This window comes from Uloborus diversus, chromosome 8 (assembly GCF_026930045.1).
Source record: "Uloborus diversus isolate 005 chromosome 8, Udiv.v.3.1, whole genome shotgun sequence".
Taxonomy (NCBI): domain Eukaryota; kingdom Metazoa; phylum Arthropoda; class Arachnida; order Araneae; family Uloboridae; genus Uloborus; species Uloborus diversus.
The window spans coordinates 125,044,655-125,071,842 of record NC_072738.1 but is presented as its reverse complement, the minus strand read 5'-3'; the positions used below and the strand labels follow the sequence as shown (position 1 = coordinate 125,071,842).

At 33.3% G+C, this 27,188-nt stretch overlaps 1 protein-coding gene across 1 annotated transcript in view; it reads right to left on the bottom strand.

Moving 5' to 3' along the window:
* LOC129228582 (diuretic hormone receptor-like) overlaps positions 1-25,826 on the bottom strand; it is a 64,998-nt gene extending 39,172 nt beyond the window's left edge. Inside the window, exons 1-6 of the mRNA XM_054863265.1 lie at positions 25,808-25,826; positions 14,955-15,077; positions 14,766-14,875; positions 6,409-6,509; positions 2,975-3,095; positions 1,364-1,514 (exon numbers count right to left, since the gene is read on the bottom strand). Coding sequence (XP_054719240.1) covers positions 1,364-1,514; positions 2,975-3,095; positions 6,409-6,509; positions 14,766-14,875; positions 14,955-15,077; positions 25,808-25,826 — 625 coding nt within the window. The remainder of the gene's footprint in view (positions 1-1,363; positions 1,515-2,974; positions 3,096-6,408; positions 6,510-14,765; positions 14,876-14,954; positions 15,078-25,807) is intronic.
* Positions 25,827-27,188: the final 1,362 nt, after the last annotated feature.

The following is a 27,188-nucleotide window of genomic DNA, read 5'->3' as shown; positions in this document are numbered from 1 at the left end:
TTTTATTACAGCTATTGAAAAGATAAGTTAAAAAAAAAAATCTTGAATCAATCACACAAAGGCTTCCGAAATGTTTTTCTGTCACTTCTAATGAAGATAAAGTACTCTTTTTTATGAAGGTTTCGAAGAACAAATTTCTTCCGAAAGATTCAATAAAGAAATGAGATGAATTGTGTCGAGCCTTCGGCAGAAAATACGCTTCTACTTTCAATTGAATATAGTGGCAACGAGGCTTAGGATTTTGTTTCATCACATTGTATCGTTAGTCTTTTTTCAGGAGCTGTCAAATAGTTCGAAGTAAACTTATTCGAGTTCTGAGAAACGGAAGTATTATAAAGTCGATTTTAAAAAAATATTGGCTTTTCGAGGCGAATTTTTAATGTAACAGCAAAAGAAGAATGATCATAAGAGTTATTCAGAATGTTATGATTGAAACATTATATATCATTTGACAAATAATGGATTAAAAACAAATAATTACAAGAACGTAAAGATCTCCTTAAACTCATTTCAGAACGAAAATTATAGGTTTTAGTTAATTTCAAGCTTAAAACTAAGTCTTTGGTGTTTTGTGCTAATCGTTTTTGATTAATATAAGTTGCAGTTTATTTTTGAATGCTGAAATAAAAAGTTTCAGTATAAAAAACACTAAAAAAAGTTGCAAAGATTTGTAGATATAGTTCATTGTAATTAGAGCAGCTAAAAAAGTCTCGCAGGATCCCGGGATCCAGCGGACGTAACAACAAATGACGTAAAATACAATGACGTAAATCCTAGTGTCACGCTATGTCACCTGTCACGCCCATGCTTTTTTACTTCTTCTTTATTCATTGAAAAAATTGCCAAAATTTTAAGTTTTGACGAATTCATATACAGTGCTGGCCGAATAATGAATGTCAAACCGAATATTCTGCCACAATCTGGCCGAATATTCGATATTCGATCAAATCACTAGGGAGTATTCCATGTAAAATCATGACAAAAAGCTTGCATGCAAAGTTTTTAATTGTCAACCAAATGTAAAGATTCTTTTTTGCCGGAACTGTATTTAATAGGATTTCAAACACATTTTGACGCTTTTGAAAACCGACTTTGCTTGTTCTTAATTATGAGTGATTAATCTGCGTAAATGAGAGCAATGCAAGAACTCAATTTAAAATTTCTACACAGATGGACTCCCGATCAGAACTGGTAAAAATTAGTTTTAGCACACATTCGCTCAAACGAAAATTGAATTCCTGACAACACATTCGTTCGATCGTAATTATAATTATTATGTGAAAAATAATTTTTATTTGCATACTCCAGCTAAGCAATACAGATAAATCAAAGTTTGCAATAGAGAAAAGCTGATAAATCTTACCCCATCCTATTCCAATGTATATTTTGAATGGAATATTTTCGATGGAGAATGTCTTAACTACCAACATGTACAAATAAAGTCCTTCTACCAGCATCCAGAAGAAGTTTGTTGCCATCAAGTAGGTTAAAGGAATTACCAGGAAACAAGCAATCTGAAAGATAAACTTGCTGTATTTATGTGCAGAAAAACTTTGATAATCCTACATTGAGTACGCATTCATTTGAAACAGACTGATATAGCAAATAATAATAGAAAATAACACTGTCATGCAAAAAAATGGGCGTTTTTCTACTTAAAAAAGTACTACTTAAAAAGAAATAAATCTGTGCTTCAGAGCTAGACTAATGTAAGTCTAAAAAGGGCGATTATCAGGCTATTGCAGTATTGTATGTGGATTTTTTTTCCACATTGAGCCAGAACAATGTAATTTTAAGAATCAATTCTTTATGGCTATTTACCAGCGTTATAAGAGCACGAGTAGCAACCTCTGTACGTAACAGGCAAACGTTTTTGCGCTTTCCTACAAAGTAATGATAATGTGACTTACTGTAGTCTGACTTTGAGGTACAGAGATTTGAAGCGAAAATTTTAATTGAAAAGAAAACGAAGGTGTGTATTCAAACTTTAATGTTTGATTAGTTTTTAAATTAACTATTCAGTGTTCACAATCGAAGGGTATTATTTTTTAGAATTTGGCCAGCAGGTTGGAGTAGTGGTTTCGCGATGGTCTCTTACTCCCGATAGCGCAGGTTGAAACTTGGCTCCAGTCGGTGGACTTTTTAGAAACAGAAAATCAACCTTTATTCCATTTGATTATGAATCAAGTAAAAGGTCTCGTGAGTATTCGTTTGGCTTTAAATTCGCGCGGCAAAATTAGGCTCTAGCTGAAGTTTCGCATCGAAGCGAGTCCGACTGCCTTCATCTAGTAAGGAAACTGGGTGTCAAATTCTTTTGGTGCTGGCTATCCACCGATAGAGGAGCCACATGAAAGAATAGATAGGAAAGGAAAGAATGCATAAAGGGCATATCTACATTTCTACAGTTTTCTCCTGGGAAAAATTATTAACAACATATCATTCTCCCGAACAGATCTCTATAGTTTAGAATGCCTATAATCTTTTTTAATTAAAAATGACTATATTTTTTTTCCAAAGGGATTATTGCGTAAGAGACCGTAGCAGATCTAACAGACCAGACCTTTTTTCAGACCTAATACGATCTGCCGATCTGGTATTAAATTTTTTATACGCCACTAGTAAGACGCGCAGTGGCACAAGAATTTTGACTCCTTTATTCCCACTAGATCCAAGCACTTTAAATGCCATAATGCGAAATTGCGCTAGGAATTTAATTTAACCGAGAGTATCTCAAGCCAAATAGACAAGCAAGGAATACTTATCATGCTGTATTATCATTCGGTATGGATACTAACGATCTTCTGCACCTTGAAGATCCATAGATCCGGTTTTGAGCCCACCCTTAATCACTACGTCACCCAGTCGATATGTACTCGTATGTGAAACTTTGTTAATTGAACAAGACATTATCATTTCCCTTGCTTGTCTTATTTGACATTTATAGTGTTATTCATATTCTAACTGATACACTTACTTTAACAGCTGTCGAGTTTGAATTCGATTGTAAGGTAGCTGTCAGAATCCACGTCACGTCTATGAGCAAATACGTCACCATTAAGTTTGTGTGGATGGTATTCCGTAAGCATCTTAAATCTCTAAATAAAAAAATTAAATCAATGCATAAATAGAAAGTTCATTTATTATAAAAAATTTTAAATAATTAGTGTTGAAAAGAATGTTTTACAATAATTAATTAAAGAAAATTTCGTTGAATTCAATTGAGATTTTTCACATAAAAAGATGAAGAAAAATAAGTAAAGAAGCACCAATATAAATACACAACAATCCATTTAAGAGCACTATATAAATTCAAAATATAATTTTTTGTTTGCATCTTATGAAAAAGAAATGTTTCGGTTAAAATAAGTAGAATGGGGTCGTTTCCAAAATTTTAAAAGTATTTTTTTCTGAAAGAGCATACTTAAAAACATAGGATCTGACCATTTTTTAAATAATTCATTTAAATTTAATGTTTTAAAAAATTATTTAAATCGTTGCGCTTTCATTGTTTACATTTCTGTCGTGTGACATCACAAATGATGAAATGCCTTTCAATGTTGCCATTCACAGAACAAAATATTTAATTCGCATCTTTACTCACGTGTGTTGGCAACGATATGGTTGGTAGCAAGCGTAAAGCGCAATTTTAATTCGCTGCTTGATTATCATAACGTGGAAACGTATTAGAAAGATGCAACAAATTGCATCAATTGTGACGTCATAAAGACCACGCCTTGTTTGAAAAATCGGACATTTTAAAAAATTAATTAAAAAATAACTGTTGGGAAAATAAAAGTATTTTCTAGGTCCATGTAATTTTTTTTGCTCATTCTATCCATTTCAATGACTAAAAGTAGTACTTTTGACTAAAAGAAACAACCCCATTCTTTGTCCTCAAATATACTTCGTAGATAACATCGTACTCCTCGGGATTCAATTTCTACGAAGAATCTTTTGGCACACAAATATTGTAGTCATCAATGAGAATAAAACTTGGGGGGTGAGAAGGGGTTAGAATTTTTCGTTATTGAGACAAGGAAAAACTAAGCGTCTAGATACAAACAAATATAAATTTGATTAATAGTTTTAAAGTACAAAAAAGAATGAGAGTATAAAGTTTCTTGTTATAAGTATAATCTTAAAATGTTTGGAATTATGCAGATAATACATTTTCTCATTTATTTTTACCTCCCTTGTCGTTGTGGTGGAGGTAGTAGTTATTGAACATTAATAAAGACCACCATTAACAATTAAAGGGGTTCAAAAGCCACACTGTAACTTCAGAGTCGGCGTCCCTAAATCTTTTATTTATCCTTTTAAAAAGATTGCACACTACAGAGAAAATCAAGTTATAATGGCAATACAACTAAAATTAAAACATAATTATAGTTAGCTCAGCACGGTGTCGAAGATATATTCAGTCTCTGAACGTGAAGTTTTCAGCGTATTTGAACTTTGTGAAAACATTTTTAAGACATGATTCCTTCATTTTAAATTTTTTACAGCCTTGCGGTGTGTTTTGTTAAAAGCAATGTAATTTATGAAAAATAATTATTTAACTATTTTTATTTCTGACAAATCAAATACTAATTTTAAAAGTTTTGAGTTTTTTAAGTCACTTACAAACATGAGCATGGGCATCCACATGAAGGGAAAGCGAGGGCTCAAGCCCCCACTCCCCCGCTAGAAATTAGAACTCCCTTGCTTTTTGAATTTTTTTTCTTTGTAAAAATGTATAAACAGTTCTTCTCCTGCCATTTAAGAATAAACTATCAAAAATGTCGAATTTCAATAACTCTAATCTGAACTGAAATCGGTTTCCATGCGAAAAATATCCTGCTAAACCATGGAGAAAATATCTGAGCCCCACCCCTTGCCCGCCCCCCTTAAAATTTTGCATTGGGCGCCCATGAACATAGTTTATAGAAACAAGTACATTTCTGAGTTCATTCCTTTTTTATTCTAATTAAACATAAGTTTTAACTGAAAACCAAGTTTTTCATCAATCTATTATTCCCTGAAATTCCATTATCTAGCAACGAAAGTTTTCATAAAAGTGCTAATGACTTTGAAATGATCACTGCACTATTCATTATACTTTTACAAAGATTTTTCTTCATAAAAAATATCTAATTGTTTTTATTTTTACCGCTGAAATAAATAAATCTTATTGATTGCTTTATTTCGCTAAAAGTACAAAAACACTCAAAGAACTTAAAAGTTTTCGAGCTTCAGCTCTTAATAAACTTTCCAAAGCACTTCTTGCTTTTACATAAAAATGTGTTAATCCGCTCACATATTTTTGTATTTATTTTGACCAAAGCATTTGCCAGACAAAACTTCATTATGGAAAGGAAGATAAAAGAAAATTTAAAAATCCTCTTTAATAAATATTTCAAAAGAGAAGCAGATTTTAAATTATTTTCTTCGAAGAAGTTCTCGCAAAATTAATTGTATTTATGAGCGAAAAGAAATAATTCAGAATCAAATTGATTTTAGAAATTTAAAATAGAAAATATAAATGAAAAAAACTATGTCCCCCATTTTGTATTAGATAATATTAAGTTTAAGCAAGATCAAAATTTTAAAATGATTCCTATCTATTCTTAAGCATCCAGCCATCTTATTAATTAAAATAACTTTTTAGAGTTAATATAGGAAATAGTTGTTTGAGTGTTTTAGCAATAGAGTTGTTTCCTTCAGTCAAAAGTATTACTTTTAGTCACTGAAATTGATAGAATGAGTTAAAAAAAAAAAAAAGAACATGGACCCAGAAAATACTTTCCTTTTCTCAACAGTTATTTTTTAATTACTTTTTTTAAATGTCCGATTTTGAAAACAAGGTGTGGTCTTTATGACGTCACAAATGATGCAATTTGGCGCATCTTTCTACCGCGATTCACGTTATGATAATCCAGAAGCGAATTAAATATTGCGCTCTACCATTGCTATCAACCATATCGTTGCCAATATACGTGAATAAAGATGCGAATTAAATATTTTTCTCCGTGAATGGCAACACTGAATGGCATTTCATCATTTGTGATTTCACACGACAGAAACGTAAACAATGAATTTCCGCAACACAATTAAAAAAAAAAAAAAAATATGCTGTGGATAGGTACCGCGTAAAAAAAAGTCTTACGTAGAAAATAACCCAAAAAACTTACAAAATAAATAAGAATTGCTTCTTTAAAGGAAATCAAAATAAACCAAGTGGAGATAATTTTGCTGAATCGTCAAGCAAAATATCCCGAAAAAAGAAATTTTTTGGGAGGTCACAATGATTTCCCATCGGGGTGCCCCTGTGGTCACTAAAAGTTACTACCTTGCACTTGTTTTATAAATTAGTTCGTCAATTGAGTCTCAATCTGACGCACAAAAAGTTTTGAGTGTAATTATACTCACTCAAACTTGAAAAACACGAATAGAGCCAGAGTCAGCGCAACCAAAGAGATTCCATATCCAACGTAGTATATCGTTGCAGCTTCCTTGGTATCCCATAAAACCTGTTGAAAACAAAGCAATCACGTGTTACACCTCGAATGTTTTCTGTAAGCAAAATGTTTAAAACAAATGTGACATTGTGTAAAGCATTTTTTTTTCTTACCACATTGTTGTTGACTGATAAATTGTTCGTTGACCAAACATTTTACATTTACATTTTCTTGATTTTCACAGTGTTTACCCTTTTCTTTGCCCATCTTCACATATATAAGGTGAGTTCAATCGAATCTGCCATACAAAACGGGGTGATAGAAAAGCCCAAGGGGAGCATAGAACCACCCATTATCGTATCCAATCCTTAACCACAATCGAGTTATGGTAGATATAAAGAAGATGAGTAAAAAAAAAAAATTCTGAGAAAACGACCGATTTCTGAGAGTCCTGTAGCACCTACACACAAATTAAGTACATATTTGAAAAGAACAGACTAAATCCTACAAAATGCCACTTTTCTCATCAAGCTAGTCGCATTTTACAACGATCTACAAGCTTTGAAACATTGGACATACTCAGTATTAAAATGGTGCCAAAATTTTTAATCGACATTTTTAAAAACAACCGTATGAGCTACAGAACGGGCAAATCTATCAAAAACTGACCCATTTCACTAGCTTTTAGATGATACAACAAGAAATCATATTTGGCTTCAAGTTTTCTGCAGAAATTAAGGCTTTTGTTTGAAACAGTGAAAAAATCTGCATTCGTTGAAAAAGGAAAACCAGCGCTTTCCAGCGCGAAGAGTCGCGCTTTTTTGTTTTAAATTTTCTGTTTCACGCAAGTATGTTGCTTTCTTTGTTTAAGATAATGATATTTTTATATCAAAATAATAGTTTTAACATTTATTTAAGTGAAAAAACACAAGAGATAACAATAAGTGGAAATAAAAGAAGCATTACTTTCCCCCACAAGGAAAAATCAATAATAAAAAAGTTACACCAACATCAACGAGTACATTTAATCATTTCAAAATTTACAATAGATGCTGAAATTGGTCACCGCTACACCTGATACATGCCCTTGTTTTTTTGCGAATGGAAACAACCGTTGCTCTAAGTAAAATTTCATTTCTTAGTTTTACTTCTGCTCCATCAACCCAGTTGCGCAATTCCTGCAAACTGTCTACTTCTGCTTCGTATACTTCTTGTTTTAAGAATTTCCAAAGAAGTCAACTGGCGTCAGGTCGGGCAATCTAGGTGGCTAAGGAATGGGACCCATACGACCAATCCATTGGGGGTTCAGAAAATTCCGAACGCCATTTGAAAATGAGCAGGGTTGAAATCGTGTTGAAAAATTATTTCCGCTCTCTTTGAATCTGGAAAGGGGCAGAATCACAGTTCAGCTGATGTTGATGAGTATGTGCTGGACCGAGAAGTGAAATACCCAAGTGTGAGTACACGCACGATTGCTAGAGAAGGTGAACTTTCACAAAATAAAGTTATGAAGTTATGAGTTTAGATGAAAGCTAAAAGTCTTCTACTAATGTTATTAAATCCTTCTTTCGAGCTTAAGAAGAAAAAAAAAAACCACATTGTTACAAATTCACACAAAACAATAAAATTTTTGCCTGGTATAACGTTATCCTCCTTCAAAAAAAAAAAAAAAAAAAGCTTCAAACAGACGAGCATATATGTTTTTAATTTCATGCAGATGCGAAGTTTGTTAATCCGGAGTTTTCTTGTGTTTACGCTTTCGCCATTTACGACAATCAACTCACTTTTTAGAGGAAAATAATGAAAACTAACATTATTTTGAGAAGCTCGAGAATATCATTACGGGAAGAAACAATTTCTGTTGCTGAAAGCATTCTAAAACAAAAGACACATCGAATGCGGTAATAAATACTCACAACAAACCGCCTATGTTTACCAACAGCCTCACGTGGAACGCAATGTTTTACCTTGTTCTTTAATTTTGTAAATCACCGCAAGGTAGCGTATTCGAGCTGGTAGCGTATTGCGAATATACTGAATAATAAGATTCTTCTTCAATCCTTGCCTACTTAACCGCGCGGTTAAATTTGCTGCTTTTGGTTTTCTTTTAATTGACTTACTTGAATTTTGAACATTCAATTTTTCTACGATATTTAAATACCCGTTTTTTTTTTTTTTTTGCTTTCCTTCCTTTCTTTCTTTTTCTATGTTTATTTTTTTATTATTATTATTTTTCTTTCTTTCCTTCTTTTTATTTATTTACTAGCTACGGGTGCTCAAGTACCTTCGTGTCAAATCTGGTTCAGATCCGGTGCAAACTGTGGATATTTTAGGGAACATATACACATATATATATTCTCTGTTTTATATATATATATATATATATATATATATATATATATATATATATATATATATATATATATATATATCCTCTGTTTTGACTAGCTACGTCACCCGGCTTTACGCGGACTACCTCGAAAATAAAAGTTACGTCAAGTGAAGCGTGTTCAACAATTAGGCTCAAATTACAAAAAAAAAATATACTGTAAAATTTCCGTCAAAACAATAATTCTTAAATTTAGTTAACGGCAAGTCTGAAAGTCCCGAACAAATTAAACGCAACCCGCCATTAATATAGCTAAAATCTTTGATTATCATCAGCTGGCAGTCCAAAAAAAAAAAAAGATAAATGGCCCAAAAAAAAAAAAAAAAAAATCAAAAGGGGAAATTTTATTTTAAAGCAAAAAGCAAGAATTTTATTTGTTCACAGTAAAGAAAAAATGCCAACAGATCAAACATGATTTTATTCAGGCTAATTTAAATTGTGCTCGTTGGCAAACGACAAATTTCTGATTTGATATTGGAGTTCCATTAGGATTAAACTTAGACTTTACTGCCTTGTTTTTTTTTTAATTCGAGCAGAGTAAACCAATTTCAGGGGTAATTTTTGCGGGCTTTCGAATGGAACTTGAATCAAGAAAAATCGGACAACTATTTCGGGTAGAAAGAGTTGTGTTTAATGCTACTTGGTCTTAAAACTAAAATTTGAACGGTTCAGTTCTTTTTTGGCGTTTGAACCCCCCCCCCCCCCTCCTCATGTTCCTCTTCGGGTGCCCAAGCATCTCCCTGCCAAATTTGGTTGAGATCCGATGTAAACTGGATTTCCATAGGGAACATATAAACACACATACATACATATTCCTTGTTTTATTTATATAGATTTTTTTAAATTGCTATTTAGGTTAATTCTCTTGTGCGCTTTCTAGTGATTATCTTACTAATATTATATATGCGAAAGTTTGTCTGTATGGATGGATGTATGGATGTATGGATGGATGTATGGATGTTTGTTACTCTTTCACGCAAAAACTACTGAACGGATTTTGATGAAACTTTACAATAATATAGCTTATGCATCAGAATAACACATAGGGTAGTTTTCGTCCCGTTATGGGGGGCAAAACCCCCTTAGGGGGGCAATGAAACACAATTTTTGTATAAATTCTCTAATATTGGGATGAATAAATACTTGCACATATTTACATTATATGTCCATCGAAAGCTCTGATTTTTCTGCTGAAGATGGCACCTGTTCGAAATTTCTAAGTAGAATAAAAAACGAGTTATGAGCTTTTTAGATCCATGTTCGAAGGCTTTCCTCAACTCAATACAGTATTTAGTGTATCATCTCAACTCCCTGTCGATAGCGACAATTGTTGTATTGTTGACTTTCTTTGCTTTTCGTGATTGTTCAAGGCTTTTCTCAAGTCAAATCTTGAAGTAAGATTTTTGCACAAGATTGGCAAATAATACATGATTTGGCTGATGATTTTCCATTTAAACGGAACTTTAAAGTAATTAATGGTTTTTATTATTATTTATGCTAATTGAACACTTACTCATTATCCAAACAACCAGCAGATCGCCAAAATTTTTGCAGAAAGATTTCCGTAGCTGATGCATTTGGCAGTTTTTTTTTCAATGTCGCTGTTTTTGAAGCCGAAGACTACGTCATAATGTTTCTTAGCTTTCACCATGTAAACAAAATATCGCCAATCAAAGAATTTTCAAAAGACTTTTTTTACTGTGTTAAATAATCCAGCAACTAAATTAGGCAAATCCATAAACAGCACAAAAACTTCCATTAATTTTCCTTTTTGCACAATTTCAAACAATCACCAAATTTTATTACTTATTTTGGTAACATTTCGGATGGAACTGTTTAGCGCCATTTTATGGTGACCAAAAATATCTCAGCATCTGGCGACGATATCTCTGTAACGAAAATTAATATCATATCGTTTTACAAAGTAAGGAAAGAATGGGGGAGCATCATCGAAGGTACCTCGAAACGACTTTCGCAAATTCGGTAAAATCGCACCAAGAGCCACAATGATTTAAATTTCCCGAAATAACTAAAGCAAGTATAAGGGGATTACGAGCGCAGCTACTTTTTTTTAATCACTTCGTACTTCATTAGCCATACAGAGAAGGTTTTAGACTCCATGTTAAAAAAAAAAGTATCAACAGATTAATCTTTTTAAACATGAGAAGATTAATTTCATGTTTTTTAAATTTGTATATGCTTAAATATAGTGCTTTCGTTTCTAAATCAATACTACTTTGTTTTTATACTTATTGCTATTTTAGTTTTATGGGTCAGGAAGAAACTCGATTTTTAATCACGTCAAAAAGATGTGTTTTAAATTCTTTTACTTAAAACAGAAAACAAAAGCAAGTAACGATTTTTTCTAATAATTATTACTGACCCAGGCAACGCCGGGTATTTTTGCTAGTGTAGTCATATTGCTGTTAAGCATGACTCCCAATCAAGGACTCATTTTTAGTTACAACTGAAATTGAAAAAAAGTAATCATTTCTCTAGAAATTTCTCAATACTAATTTACCCATGATCAGGTATTTAATGCCAAAGAAGCATTTGGTGATTGAAAGAGAAAAAATGCTTCATTTATATTTTTAATATTTTTTGTCTACTTTGCCTGCATTGACACGATTATTTTATTAATAATTTTAGGAATTTCATTCTCGTTATGATCTTTTTTTAACGTCTTATTTTCTGCGAAATTTTTTTCATGGCTTTACAACATTTCTCTGAACTGCTCGCGCGCTACGTTGCTCATTAAAAATACATTACTAAGCTGAAAAATTCCTTTTTTTTAAAGAAATATTTTGCCACAAGATATATATACATTGTAGCTATTTCATCGCTTTTTAGAGTAAAAAGGAATTTATTTTAATTAATTAGCAACAAATGATGAATTCGAAAATTTAAATTCTTTTTCCTTACTTGGACTTAATATGGTACAGTTTAATTGGAATCGCAAATTGTATAGTTCTCTTTAATAAAAACAGATTGAGATAGAAGTGGCCTTTGGGTATTCAAAAAAATTAAGTGTAATTAAACTGCTTTAATAAAAAGCTAGAGTTTTTTTTTTTTTTTTCAAATGTGCATTCTTAAGCTTGTTTCCCATGAAAATATGTTATTCGGTTGCCGTTTTCAAAATTTGCACGAATAAACTTTAACCATTTATAAAAATTAATACTTGACGTATTAGTGTTAAATGAAAGAATACCATTCATTTCAAAAGAAGAAATTCTAGAATTTCTTTAATTATATGTATTATTTCTTCGGTTTCATTTGATTGTATGTAAAATGCAATGAAACTATATACAATGTAATAAATTCTCAAAGAGCAGATTTTTTTTTTAATGCAGATGACGCAGTAAAATTGAGTTGGCTCATCTTTTACATTCATGGAAGGTCAAAAGAAAACGGGCAAAATCTTTTTTTTTTTTTCGTATCAATAAAACCATCTCGTGGAAAACCTTTGAAATTTATGTCTTTAAGTTTAAATTAGAAAGTTTGCTGTAGTTAAAGTTTTGTAATTTAACGTAAAAGAGAAAATGCCATTTAACGCTCTTTTTATCTAAAGCGAATAACAGATTGCAATGCCTATGTTCCTTTGTCTCTAACTTTTCACAAAGATTTATGTACTAGAAAATCGCCCAACAAAGAATGACGGGTGAAAAGTGCTTCTACATTTGAACGAAGCCATTGACTGTTTGGCGATATTTTCATGTTTGAAATTGTTACCTTAACTCCAGTAGGTAGCGTTCATTGTTGACCATTTTTTCGTTTCTTCATCCCTCTGAAATGACAGTCTTACCAGTGAAACAGTTAAAGTACCGGATCGAGTTCAGCCTTGTCACAATAAAGTCTTTCCCTGCATGTTAAACATTACCAAAACATGTTATCAAATTATCATGTCGTGGCGCGAGTTTCATTATTGAAACACGCGGGTTACTTGATCATCGGCTATTATTTAATATGAGGACTAGTGTTGAAGCATTTATCTGGGATTTTTATGTTGGAAATACTTCACAACAACGTAAAAACTCGCGTGGAACACAAATCAACCTAGATACCTTGGTCTATCAACTGTTCCAAAGTTATTGTTAATTCACTAAAAAATGCCAAAATCTTTCTAAAATCCCCAATTTCTGAAGTTGTTAAAATCACAACACAAAAATTTGCCAGTTTGTTAAGAGCAGAAAGGTTCTTTGGTTAGACATCCGCCTCATTGGATTATCTTGATTTAATGGTGAAGTAAGAAGCATTGAAAGATGTAAAAAAGTGATGTCAAACTGTAGCAAAAACAAAACTCGACAATTACGCAAACTGTAGTACAGATTGTCAGCATTTTGTTGTAAATAAAGCGAACTTTATTAAAACATCCGAAAAGAAAAAAAAATAATGCCGAAATGAAATAATTATTTGGCAGTTCCTCTGCAGATTTTTATGTCATTTTAAACAAATTTTGCTCCAAACGTCTTTTATAAACTTGTGGCAATAGCTTTGTTTAAAGCTGTTTGCTAGCTGCCAGGGCAGCCACCTTGACTTCGCTGCCTACGGCGTCTCATGCAACCCGCCTGACCGCCTTCAGTGGTGCACTTTGGTGGTTTCGCCCATTCTTGCCGCCTGCACCGGTACTTTAATTATTGATCAGTACATTGAATTTTCAGCGAGTAAACCATTGGACCATTCCAAGGTCCGCGTTGCTCCTCTGACTTAACCATTAGCTCGAACCATTCCAAGATCAGCTTTCACCTCTTGTCTACCTATTCACTTCCGCTTTAATGAAAGAAAAAGAGAGAAAGCATTGGTAATTGGCCACTTAGAAATGAAGAACCACTGAGGAAAAAAGGTAATCGTAAATTTTGCAGCGAATGAAATTTCCTTGAGAATTGATGTTTCAATTAATATCACCGCTAATTAAAATCGCAGAAAAACGAAATCTGCCTAAACGTGATGCTCGAAAAATTACGAATATATCGATAACTGGTCCGAGCTTCAAAAAATTTCATCTATAGGTGCTCTTACGACGATATTATCTCTATTCTGGAAGGAAAATCCACTTTTTTTTTATACCTTTACAATCATTCCGTTTGCTGAGCTTTGAATTTTTATGTTTCTATGAAATTTTTGGCAATTAGATTTCATTTTTGCTTAATTTTTTTGAAATAAAATTTAATTATAAACGCTTATTGCTAGTTTCCTGTGAAAAACAAGCATTTTTGCGAAAATGTTTCCCGAATCGCCACAAGTTCCATGGATGCCGATCTCACTCTGTTGTGAGAAACATATTTAGCTATCGGTGTGAAAATATATTCAACTTCTTTATTAGGTGTTTTGCATCCAGCAAAGTTACGAACCGCCCGAGTTACCTCTTTAACGAAGGCAAACTGCATTTTTTTTACATTGTAGCTTCGCAGGAAATGCTTGCAATATACGTCTCAGTTTCGGTCATATTTGTTTTAGGAGCTTTCCTGATAAACCAGGAAAGTACCAAGCTGTTACTATAAACGTGGCTAAATTTTCTCTAAAGGTTTGTAATTTATTCCAGAAACATGACTGGCTTTGATTAGGAAATTTTTTGAAACTTTTTTTTTTTTTTATATAGTGAGAGTACTTGATACAATTTTGGTTAAAAAGAAGTAGAAAGACTATGATTTTGGATCAAATAAAACATAAATACGAGTTAAGCAACTTTCAACAATTTGACTACAGTAGGAGGTAGGTCAGGGAATCTATGCTGTGATTTGTGCTCGACATAACCTCGCCACATATCACCTTTTATAGTACTTATAAAAAGTTCTGAAACACCTGGCGGATGACAGGTATTTCCAGCCATAGATATATTTTTGTTCCTTAATATATCTTTTCCTGTTTTTGGGCAACTAGTCACCTTTTACTGATTAATTTTTTTCATGGTTTTGCGGTATTTCTACGCAAAGAATTCTCACCTTCATCGCTTTGAGCAGTTCGTCGTCGTGAAGACTAAGAGGTTTACATGATCGATAATTTGACCAAGCAGACCAAGTTCCGTTCTCGAAGCAATACCTACTTGCGTTGCCTAAAAAAAGAAAGCTTGATTTTTTGAAATGTTAACGGTAATAAAATGCTTAAATTAAGATAATGAACAAGAAACTTACTATTTGTGTCATATTGCACACCGTTAAACTCATCAAAACATGGAATGCTAGCCAGGCTACCAGCAGACGTGGTCGGCCAACAAGACAGACCATCCCAGGTGGAGTTACAGTATGTTCTTGAGCCTATAAATGGTTTACACAGAAAGTTTTATTTTTTAAGATTTTAAAGAAAAAATGCATAAAAAATTTCTTAAGTAGAAAAAAAATGTTTATATCAGCTTTGTGCTAGATTTAATTGAAGTCTAAAGCCAATATAAATAATGCACAAATTAACAAGAAAACGCAGCATATAGCTATTTCAAGACTACACTGCAAATTCCCAGTACATATTGGAAACTTTTGGAACACTTTAGTTCAAAATAACTGTTCAAACTGCCTGAATGTGCACTAAAATGTGTTCCGAATGCACTCCGCTTAAATTCAGTAGACTAAAATGTGCTCAGAGGAAGTCCTGCTCAGGATATTTGATAAATTTAAATTTGAGAACACATTTGAGAAGAAATTGGGAGCACATATTAACAGATTGGGAGCACATATAAACAGATTGGGAACTTATTTGGGCGTACTTGGAGAATCATCGCTTTTTCATGTACAAGAATTATTATAAAAGCTTTCTTTAACTTCCAATCAATAGAATCTCTTATTACGATGCTACTGGTGTCTCGAATGGCGCTAAAAAGAATGGTCTTTACTGGTCGAAGGAAAACCAATACTCGGAGGTGATTGACAGCTGCCCCGTGATATTACTGTAAAATTAATATCAAAAACTATTGCTATAATCAAAGCAACTTATCATAAGTTCAGTAAAAAGTGCGCTACATCGCCTTCTAAAAGAAGGTACAAGTATCAGTGTTCCACAAATATTCCCAAATGTGTCATGAAAAGCTTTAAAAGAGTGTGCTGAACCAAATAAGTGTTCTGAAAGCTGTTCTCATAAGTGTTTATGAAACTGTTCCAAAATGTGTTCTTCAAAGTGTCCTAAAAAAGAGGACTGGTGTCCGTATACAAAAAGTGTCTGAAGATTTGCAGTGTGCAATGGAAACTCTTCATCAGTATGAAAATGCTTGACACACAGCACGAAAGTCGTAAGAGAACCCAATTCGAGAGAAAGGCTGGGTTTTGTCATGACTTTCTTGAGTTATGAACATTTTCGCACTGACGAAGAGACTCTCCTGTAGCCTTGAAATAGCTATAGGCTGTATTTCCTTGATAATTTGTGCATCATTTGTGCTTATTTTTCACTTAGAACCTATCTTAAATTCTCAAATTAAAGTATGCAGTAAAAATTCAAAATTTTTGAAATATTCCCTTTTAAAATGTTACGAGGGTAATGTCATGAGTCGTGGAGGGGACTTGTTGCATAAATCAAAAAATCTGTTCTCTCAGTTTTTCAGGCCAGCAAAAATTTATTCTTGCTTATGTTTACCTGAATTTTATAAGTGCTTGCGATTCCAGATTTGAGAGCGGGAGAAGCTGGACGGAAAAGAATTAGTGACAATTCTTTGCGAAAAAATGTGAAGAAGTAGTCAAAAATTTACTCAGCATACAACTCAGAGTGTTTGATAATATACTGTAAAAGTCAACTGTAAAAATGGTCCATTGAACATTTGGCAAAAAATAAATTTCTCTTTGAATCACAAGATCAAATAATCCTTGATGGCCTTTCGTGAGTGAAAAACTGAGTTTGGAAATTAGACCCATTTAGTAGATATCTCCTTCTAGTATCATTCAAATTGATGAAACTATTTAAATATTGGCTAGTCATAAGAAGAATGATTAAAGTGAAAAACCAACGAAAATAAAGCACAAATTCTCATTGAAATACAGCAAAGTTTTCTCGAAACTTTCTGGTTGTGTGGTGAGCTTTTTGCACTGATGAAGAGGCTCCACTGTAGCCTTGAAATAGCTATTTGCTGTATTTGTGCGTTGTTTACGTTGGTTCGTCATTTTAATCATATTATAGCACAAATGTTTATTTCATCATCTTTCATTTCGTAATAAGAAGGTACTTTTCTGTTAAGGGTACATCACTGGGTGCAATTTTTGTTTTTGGGAAACTTAACTCATTTATCGCTATTGCAAGCGAAAAACTTCGCATTTGACATTCAACAACATTAAATTTTAAATTTTAGGGTTGCAATATACTTGCAGACAACGCCAATAGAATTAAGCAATTTTTCTATTGATGCCAAGGTAGAAAGTAAAAAATCGCCAAACCAAGTGAAGTACTTTTAACGGAAAAGTACCAATAATATAGTCCTAATGAGCGATCATAAAAGATGACGCTATGTTAGCGGCCGCTTGAATCAACTCAATGAAACCCGTATGAATCGACTAAATTAACCTTTTTTTAGGATCTTGAGGACATGATTTATAATCTTTTACAAACTATGTGCGATTTTTTGGGCAATATCTGTAACTGTAAAGCAAATTGAGCACGGTTTATGAAATCTTATTACATTGTGAAAAAATTCCGAAGCGGTACTGGTTACTTCCGTGGAACGTCTCGGGATTTCACACGTTTTCACCTATTTCACCGTAAAAACTAATACCTTCACAAAAAAGTTTCCTGAATCGCTACAAGTTGCACGCGTGCAGACTTTTCACTGTTGTGGAAAATATTTTTAGCAACCAGTTTATAGAATGAAAGAGCGTGTTTATTAAGTGTATCGGCCGTAAGGCTGCTTACGGCCTGTCCAAATTGACTAAGCTCCCAATGAGAGCGAAAAAGTCAGTGGACAGCTACAGCTTTACAAGGCAAGAGATATGCTTGGTTCCTTCTTGCTTAACTTTGGCCGTGGTCGCTCTCATTTTTATGGAGCCTTCTTGGTAAATCGGGAAGTTTCTAATCAATAACACTAACTCTACTTATTTTTTCTCGAAGGTTTTAGAGGCTATTACAGGGGAGATTTCGCATTTCTTTAGAAAGTTTCAAGGTTAATTTCAGAAAGGCTACTGACTTTTAGCAGAAAACGTTCCTGGTTTTTCCAAGATATGTTACTGGAAGAAATTGGGCACATCAGCTGCCTATTATTTTCCAGGAACGTTTCTGAATCGTTTTTAGTGTTATTTTCTTGCGTTCAATGCATAAAGGACTATAACAGTTCTTAAACAATGTCTCTAGAGAACAGAACGAAAATTTCAAGTTTGCTTTGCAACATTGGGGATGAATTTTCCATTAACCGACATTTTTTTTTTTTTAAATCTTAACATATGAAGTAGTGAGAAGCACACTGTAAAAATTATTCAGAAACGTTCCTGGAAAATAATTGACAGCTAATGTGCCCAACTTCTGCCTGTAACATATCTTGCAAAAACCAAGAACGTTTTCTGTTCAAAGTCAGTAATTTTCCTGAAATTATCCTTGAATCTTTCTGAAGAATTTAGAACTATCCCTAGTTAAAGCCAGTCTGGAACCTTCAAGGGAAATTCGGAGAGTTTAATGTAATTGATTAGAACCTATATGAATTACTAAGAAAGCTCCAGTAGCATCAATGTAAACATAGCCAAAGCTAAGGCAGAACTGCAAGTAGGAACCAAGCAAGTTTCTAGACCACAATTTTTGCCTTGCAAAGCTGCAGCTATTCAGAGATTTATCTGCTCTTTTTGGGAGCTCAGTCAATTTGGACGGGCCAATAATCAAACTAAAGCGAATAGACTTATCAAACACGCTCCATCAATCTTTAAAACGGTGCCTAAAAATATTTTTCACAACAATGAAAATTCCGCTCTTGTGCAACTAGTAGGAATTCAGGAGACTTTTTTTGCAAAAAAAATACTTGATTTTACATGGAAATAGTTGAAAACCCTTGAAATATCAAAACATTCCACGAAAATAATCAGCGACGTTTTGGAATTTTTTTACAGCGCAAAGAAGTACAAGTGTCAAAAAGCAAATATGGCAAAAGCGAAAGCAGAGATGCAAGCAAACACCGAACAGCGTATTAGCCTGAATAGATACAATATCCAGAAACTGCACTTCATTCTTGTTTGAGACTTCGCAGTCTGAGAGGGCCGAAACTAAGCTGAAGGCAAAACACATAACGAAGAAGTTGAATACATTTTCAAACTGGTAGCTGAAAATGTTCTACAAAACAGTTAGAAGTCTGTATTCGTAAAACTTTTTGCGATTCTGAAAATGTTTTAGTAAATACACTTGCTTTACACAGGAAACTTGTGGAAACCAGCGAAACCCCAAAATGTTGCCCGAAAATAATCTGAGACGTTTCGGGATTTTCCTACAGTGACAGCATGATGTTGAAAAACTTTACTATGAAAGTATACCTAGCATCTAAATTTTAAACGTATTTTTTTTTTCAAAACTTGAAAACGTCCACATACATCACTTTGCTTCTCATTGCTCTATATCTCAAATTTTAAGAGATGTTATTGACATTTCGATTTTTTCCCCTCTAAAACTTTGTGTCTTACATTTTCAGAAAGGTTGTCGTTAAAGTGATATAGCGATTTTTAAAAAGAAAATGGTATTGTGGAGTAGCTGAAGACACACCAAGTAAAAGAAAACGCATTTCTGTCCAGCCAGTTTTGACATTTAAATGCATGTTTAAAAACTAGGATAGGATTTGCTTTTCCCTCACATATTCTTGGAGAAAATCATTGATCGCGGTGCCCGATAATCCTTTAGAGCTGAAATGTCTTTTACAGAGCCTAAGATCATTAAAGAAACATACTTAAATTTCTCAGGTCGATAAACTTTTTGTTCTTTATTTCGCGTTAAGAGGGGGAAAAAAAAGGTTTTACGGTTCCCTCCTAAGATTCCTAATTCAGAAAGGACGAAATAGAAGACACATATTTTAGCTATATTTAGAAATTCTTTTCAATGGATGCGGTTAGATTTTAAACGCTGAAAGAATAAAGAACATGAAAGCAAAAATGCCGATAAACAAAAAAAGTATTTTTGCTAATGTTGACATTCAAGGAACTTTCAGTGCTGAAATCAATTAAATGTGGGTATATACTTTTTATAGGGTATCTTTTAAAGTAAAAGAGCTTATTTAAGAATATTTTGATGAAATTCTGAGTTAGAAAATTATACGTTAAAGTAGCATATATAAAGCTAAATGCTTAAGTTTAATTTCTGTATTGAAAGGAAGCATCTAAATTACAAGTTTTCCAACCCCATAATTTCCGATCAGAGAAAAATTCGAAGCAAATGCTCAAAGAGCTTTTAAAATTAGTCGTGTTTTGGGAATTTTCTTTATCACTTTTAAGAGAAAACTTCAGAAGACAAGATTTAGCTTGCTGGATGACTTGCTTTCCAAGTTACTATCATACTACACTGTAAAAAAAATTCCGAAACGTTACTGGTTATTACAATGGAACGTCTCGAGATTTCACAGGTTTTTACCTGTTTCCCTGTAAAAACAAATATCTTCACAAAAAAGTTTCCTGAATCGTTTCAAGTTGCACGCATGCAGACTTTTTTCACTGGTGGGGAAAAATTTTTTAGCAACCAGTTTAAAGATTGAATGAATGTTTATTAAGTGTATCGGCCTGAGTTCGCTTGCGGCCTGTCCAGATTGACTAAGCTGCCAGTGAGAGCGAAAACGTCAATGGATAGCTAAGGCTTTGCAAGGCAGGAATTGCAGGCAAGAGATATGCTTGGTTCCTTCTTGCATAGCCTTGGCCGTAGTCGCTCTAATTCTTATGGAGCTTTCCTGGTAAATCAGGACGGTTCTAATCAGTTATACTAAACCTGCTTAATTTTTCTAGAAGGTTCTAGAGACATGACTGGCTTTAACAGAGATGATTTTCGTACTTCAGAAAGTTTCAAGGTTAATTTCAGAAAGGTTACTGACTTTTAGTAGAAAACGTTCCTGGTTTTTCCAAGATATATTACTGGAAGAAACATCAGCTGCCTATTATTTTCCAGGAACGTTTCTGAATCGTTTTTACAGTGTAGTTTTATTTTTAATTTTCCTACTAAGGTAAACACACCAGTAGTGGCCCCTTCAAGGTTCATATCTGAAAACATAGGATTGCAGGTCTCCCAATGGATTCAAAAGTACGTCAGACATGCAGGAGGTATTACTTCCTGCACGTTTGAATTCATTGGGAAACATGGTATCCTATTTTTTCAGATATAAACCTTGAAGTGGCTACTACTGAAGCACTGGCCACTACTGATTTGTTTATCTTACTGTGTTTGACGATTTTTCGTTGATTTGAAGCATAAATTATTATTGTTACAATGTTGAAAAAACATCATTAGGTTATAATACAGTGCGGACATAGGGCTAGGCTTGCAAAGAACATGCACTCTCCGAGTAATATATTCATAACCTCCAGCGTATAACTGCGCATTACATTGCGCATATTCATTGATTATTTACACTTTTCCAACATTTATAGTGAGTGCTAATCTTTATTACAGATGATTTTGAAAGCTTTTTGAATAGCATACGGAGCGTGCATGTTGTTTGCAGGTCCAGTCTTACGTGGAACGCACTGTATAACGTTAAAAAACATTGCGAATTCGTACCCAGTATTGTTCCACACAATGGGGTTGTTTCCTTCAGTCAAAAGTAGTACTTTTTGTCACTGAAATTGATAGAATAAGCAAAAAAAAAAAAAAAAAAAAACACAGACTCAGAAAAATACTTTCATTTTCCCAACAGTTATTTTTTAATTATTTTTTTTAAATGTCCGATTCTTCAAACAAGGCGTGGTCTTTATGACGTCACAAATGATGCACTATGGCGCATCTTTCTACCGCATTTCCACGTTATGATAATCAAGAAGCGAATTACAATTGCGCTCTACGCTTGCTATCAACCATATCGTTGACAATACACGTGAGTAAAGACGCGAATTATAACATTTTGGACCGTGAATGGCAACACTGAATGGCATTTCATCATTTGTGATGTCATCGGCAGAAACGTAAATAGTAAAAGCGAAAAGATTTAAGTAATGTTTTAAAAATATTAAACTTAAAGAAATTATTTAAAAAATGTTCAGATTCTATGTTTTTAAGCATGCTCTTTCAGAAAAAAAAAATACTTTTAAAATTTTGGAAACGACCCCATTGCAAAACGTTTAGTTTTTATTCTAAACTAGAAAGTCGCTCGTCAAGGTATTAGGTGTTCTTCTACATTTGAAACTAGTATGTTGTGGCCATCACGAAACTTTCTTCTATATTTTTCTTTTTCTTATTCTTTTTTTTTTTTTTCTGATCCCTCCCCATGCTTGACGAGGAAGCAATATTCCCAACAAAAACAAAATTACACATGCAAAAACTTGACCCAATGTCTGAATTATTGCAAAAGCAAAGCAAAGAGCGAAAATTGAAAGTTATTTTAAAAGCCTTGCTTGAATTAATTACAAATATTTTATTTGTTAACAAACATAAGATGGCAACAGTTAAACATTTTAAATCATTGAGATAATATTTCCGATCATTTCCATACAATTAAAATCACGAGAAATACGCAGACGACAATCTATTACGATTTATCTTTCTTATTGTTGCATTAATAAAACTATTTTTATTCGCAAAAAAAAAAAAAAATCAACACCTCTTGGAGCGATCGGCGTCAAAATAGAACCAAAGCCTGTTTACATATGGATTCACATATATTCCAAATTTCAACCAGAACGTAGCATTACTTCTTGAGATAGGGCACTCACAATGGAAAAAAAGAACGGGGCGATTGCGCTACCCCCCCTTTTTAGCTGTTGACACAAAAAATAAAATCAGTTCTTATACCCACTAAGGGATACTTGCCGATAAATTTTTCTTTCATTCCGTTCATTATTTCTTGAGATACAGCAGTCACAATTGACGACTACAAAAAACGTTCTATAGCTCAACCCCCGTTTGAGTTATTGACACCAAAATTGAATCAGCACCTGTTCCTGTTAATACCAACATATGGACCAAATTTTGTTTGATTCCACCAGTTACTTCCTGAGGAATAGCAAGCACGCGTAACTCGAAAAACGTCCCATTGCTCCACCCCCCTTGGAGGAATTCGCGCCAAAAACTAATGGGCACAAGTTCACATAGGGGCACATATGTGTACTAAATTTCGTTCGATTTCATGCGGTAGTTTTTGTTGTAGAGCGGCCACAAAAAACTGGTCACACACAGACGTGACACACATACATACACACACACATACACACACACATACACACACACACACAGACAGACAGACATTTTCCAAAAATGGTCGAAATGGACTCAGCACACCTCAAAACGTTCGAATCCGTCAAAATTCGAAATTCGAAAATTTGCACGAATCCAATACTTTCTTCTATATATTAGATATAGAAGAAAGTAAAAAGCCATTGCCTGTTTGGTGATATTTTGATAGTTGAAATTGTAACCCTCACTCCAGTGGATGAACCATGAACTCCTGTAAGTAGCGTTCATTGTTGATCACTTTTTCATTTCTTCATTCCCCTGAAATGACAGTCTTACCAGTAAAACATTTGAGTTACCGGATCGCAGCCTCGTCACAATGAAGATTGTCCCTGCATGTTAAACATTACCAAAACATATTATCAAATCATCATGCCGTGGCGCGAGTTTCATTGCTGAAACACGCGGGTTACTCGATCATCGGCTATTATTTATATGAGAATTAGAGCATCAAACATTGCTTAAGATTGCAAAATTTTCTTCCTTATTTTATTTGTTTACTTGATTTTATGAATTTTTCGGGGCATCAATTTTTCAGGCATCAGAGTTTTCTGTTGTGAACGTCTGCAGACGCTCATCAGCAGAACACGTGATCATGTGTCATCTGATTTCGCACCGGATCAGAACAGAAAACTTTGATGCCAAGACAAACATTAATTTATAAAAAAATTGGAATTCAAAATCGAAAAAAAAAGCAATGCCACAAGCAATACATTAAATTTCTTTCTGCAAAAATGTACAATTCCAATAAACTATAGAATGCGCTGCAGTCTCTTCCAAATGGCGGCTGAAAGGGGTAAAACAAACGAATTCCAGTACTTATGATCTGCTTTGAACTTAGTGACAGTACTGATTCATCATGTGTATGGAGTTCTCCTTTAGTATTCTTTTGAAATTACACTACACCACAAAGTGTCTGAAGCATATATTTTAACACAAAAGAAAAACGCGGAATAGAACGTTTGACTTTTTTCGGTAGTTTATTAAATCGCCACAAGATTGCGTATTCAAACTCTAGAACTACGAATGAAAAATGAATAAACAATCAATGCTGCTTTTAGCGTTCAGTTTTTGTTTAACACATTGAAAAGCTCGCATTGAGATATGACAGTTATAGCATCCTATGTAGGACAAAAAACAAAATGACTTTTCTTTTTATTTCCCTAATACTATACCGTTTTAGAAATAATCTGTTTTATAAATATAAAATGGTGCAATTGAAAAGTTTCTTGAGAAAAAGAATTCGTTCGGTGTGTGTTAGTTTATTTTAACCTTAGGGAAAATATTTGTATAGTAAAAGTTTACGATTCGGAAATTCTGTTGTTTGTGCGATGAAATTATGTGCTACAAATAGTTTATTTAATGCGATTGTCTCGAGCGAAATATGGAAGTAAACGTTAAAAATCGCAGTTGCGTTATACAAAGTAAAGAAGTGTCTTCTCCAGGCGTATGACAGGCTAGTCGAAAGAAAGAACAATTACGTGTTATTTTCCTTCTCTCAAAGTTAATTTAATAGCAGACTTTGTCCAAAATATTCGCTAAAGTGAAATAAAGAAAAAAAAGAAAAAAAAGAAAGAAAGAAATGAACTTCCAGCATCCAACATTCATTTGAATTTTGACGTCTTGAATTCATATCTTGTTTTTCGCACTCACGAATTCCGATAGACCCTACTCGATGAATTTCTTGATTCTACATGAAAAGGAAATCGTCAAGAAATTTGCACCCGTGATGTTAGAAGTGATTTTCTAGAATAGAAAATACGAGGCATATCCGTAAAAAAAAAGAAATGGTTGATTAAGATGCGGTTATAGAGATAAAGATCTTATGGCCGATATCCACCAGTAGTTTAGTCTCATCGTCATGTCAAATCTGAAAAATCAGAGCAACATTAACTTTGGTCAAGTGTACATAATACGCAATTCGTGATTGCTCAAAAAAAAAAAAAAAAAAAAAAAAAAAAAAAAAAAAAGAGAGAGAGAGAGAGAGAGAGAAAAGAAAAAAAAAAAGCCATCCAGCTTTACGTTCCTGGAATTCATTTAAGTTTTGACACATATTGAATTCAAATTATGCTTTTCACGATCACAAATTGCGATAGGGCCCCACTCGTTGCGTTTCTTGTGTCTACAAATGGAATAAAATGAAGATGGAGAAGAAATTCGCATCCGTCATATTATGGCTGGTGATTTTGTTTTAGATTAGGTAATACGAGGCATATCCATAAAAAACAAGAAATGATAATTAAGATGCGGTAATAAAGATATGGTTATTATGGCTAATTTACACCCGTACACTTATTATAGTGAGATTATAGGCATTAAAGATTATATTTACAGCGTATACCGTTGTGGTATTTTTGTTTCTTATCATTCTTAAATGATGGGAATCAGTAATCTGTAAAATTTGAATTTAGATGAAGTTTTGCTATTTTAGTTCATCTGTATCAGTGTTTTTCTTGAAAAAAACGTTATTTTACTCAAAAAATTATTTCTTTATTATTATTTTTATTTTTTTTTACTTTTTTTTTGTCAGTGGTACTTAATGTTGTAATCGAGATACACACACCGTATGATTTACAGGTTATATTAAAATCCATATTTCCTCAGTGAAGCTTTTTTCTACTTTTTTTTCTTACTCGATCGTACTTAATATTTTAATGAAGATGCACATGTACCCCGTAAGACTTACCGGGTTTATTAAAATCCATATTTCCTTAGTGCTATTTTTTTTTTTTATTTTTTTAGTCTGTCTTACTAAAAATTGCAATCGAGATGCACATGTACCCTGTATGAATACCGGGTTTGTTAAAATTAATACTAGCTGCGTCGCCCGGGGTCTGCACGGTTAACCTCGAAAATAAAAGTTATGTAAGTGACGCGTGTTCAACAATCAGGCATTGAACAACAAAAAAAAAAAAAAATCCGTATAATTTTGCGGCAGATTGCGGAAAAAGAAACATTTTAAATCCCTCGATCACAGGAAAAGTCTTCAAAGCAAAAGCCAGAATTTCATTCATATTCGAGAAAAAAAAATGGCGACAGATTTTTCTTCTCAATGATTTTCTTCACGCTACAAATATTAATAAAAGCATTGTTACGGAAAGTTGAGATGAAGAACTGAATAATAAGTTGAATGTAGGAAAGTCTTCGAAAATTGGGATTTTATGTCGATATCTAAGTGTCATAATTAATAGTTTTTAACTGATATATCCGCTAATTATTAGCGGAGGATTATATTAAATAGCCAAGCATAAAGACGGGGAAATTACGAATCGATCAAAACCTGGTTCGATGGTCAATTCACTGGCGTTCGAGAGAAGTAACTTGGACATAGATACATACATAGGGTACATACATAGATACTTACGCTCAGTTTTTTATTATGTAAGATTTTTTTTAGTCATGCTTTTTCCCTTTTCTTTTTGTCTTTCAATGTATTTCGCTTTAGATATTCTTTATCTCTTTATTCACTTATTTTTCATCAAGAAATCAAAAATTGTTTTGTTATAATTGAGTTGCTCCCTTATGCTCCACTGCAGTTTTAAGCAATGAGTGTTTTCACAACTATTCCAATCAATAATGCATTTTATTGAACATTTGTGTTCCGTTTGGTAACCCTCCCCTCCATAAAATTTTACATAAATACGTAGGAACTGCTTTTGGAAAAACAGATATTATACGATGAGTTCTTCGCGTTTACAGACTTGTCAATACACATGTTTCTGTTTCGCTTTAATATGCTTGGAAAACATCTGCTACTTTTCTGCAAGAGTAGCAAATCCTAAAAAGCGAATAAATATCGAAGACTTGCTCAACTGTTTTCGACATCAAGAAGCATATTTCTTAAAAAGGCCTCTGAAAAATAAAACGTAAAGGGAAGAAATCTTCAGTTACAGTCAAAGATTCTGAAAATGTTTCGATCTTTTTATCGTAAAAAGGAAGCAAAAAGCTGCAATTTCTTGTAGAAATAGCATTTTGCTTGAGAAATGAAAATCAGTCAAAAAAATTCGAAAAAAAATCTTTTTGTTCTGGCGTAGAACTTTTTAGAGGTTTTCAGGATTCAAAAATAC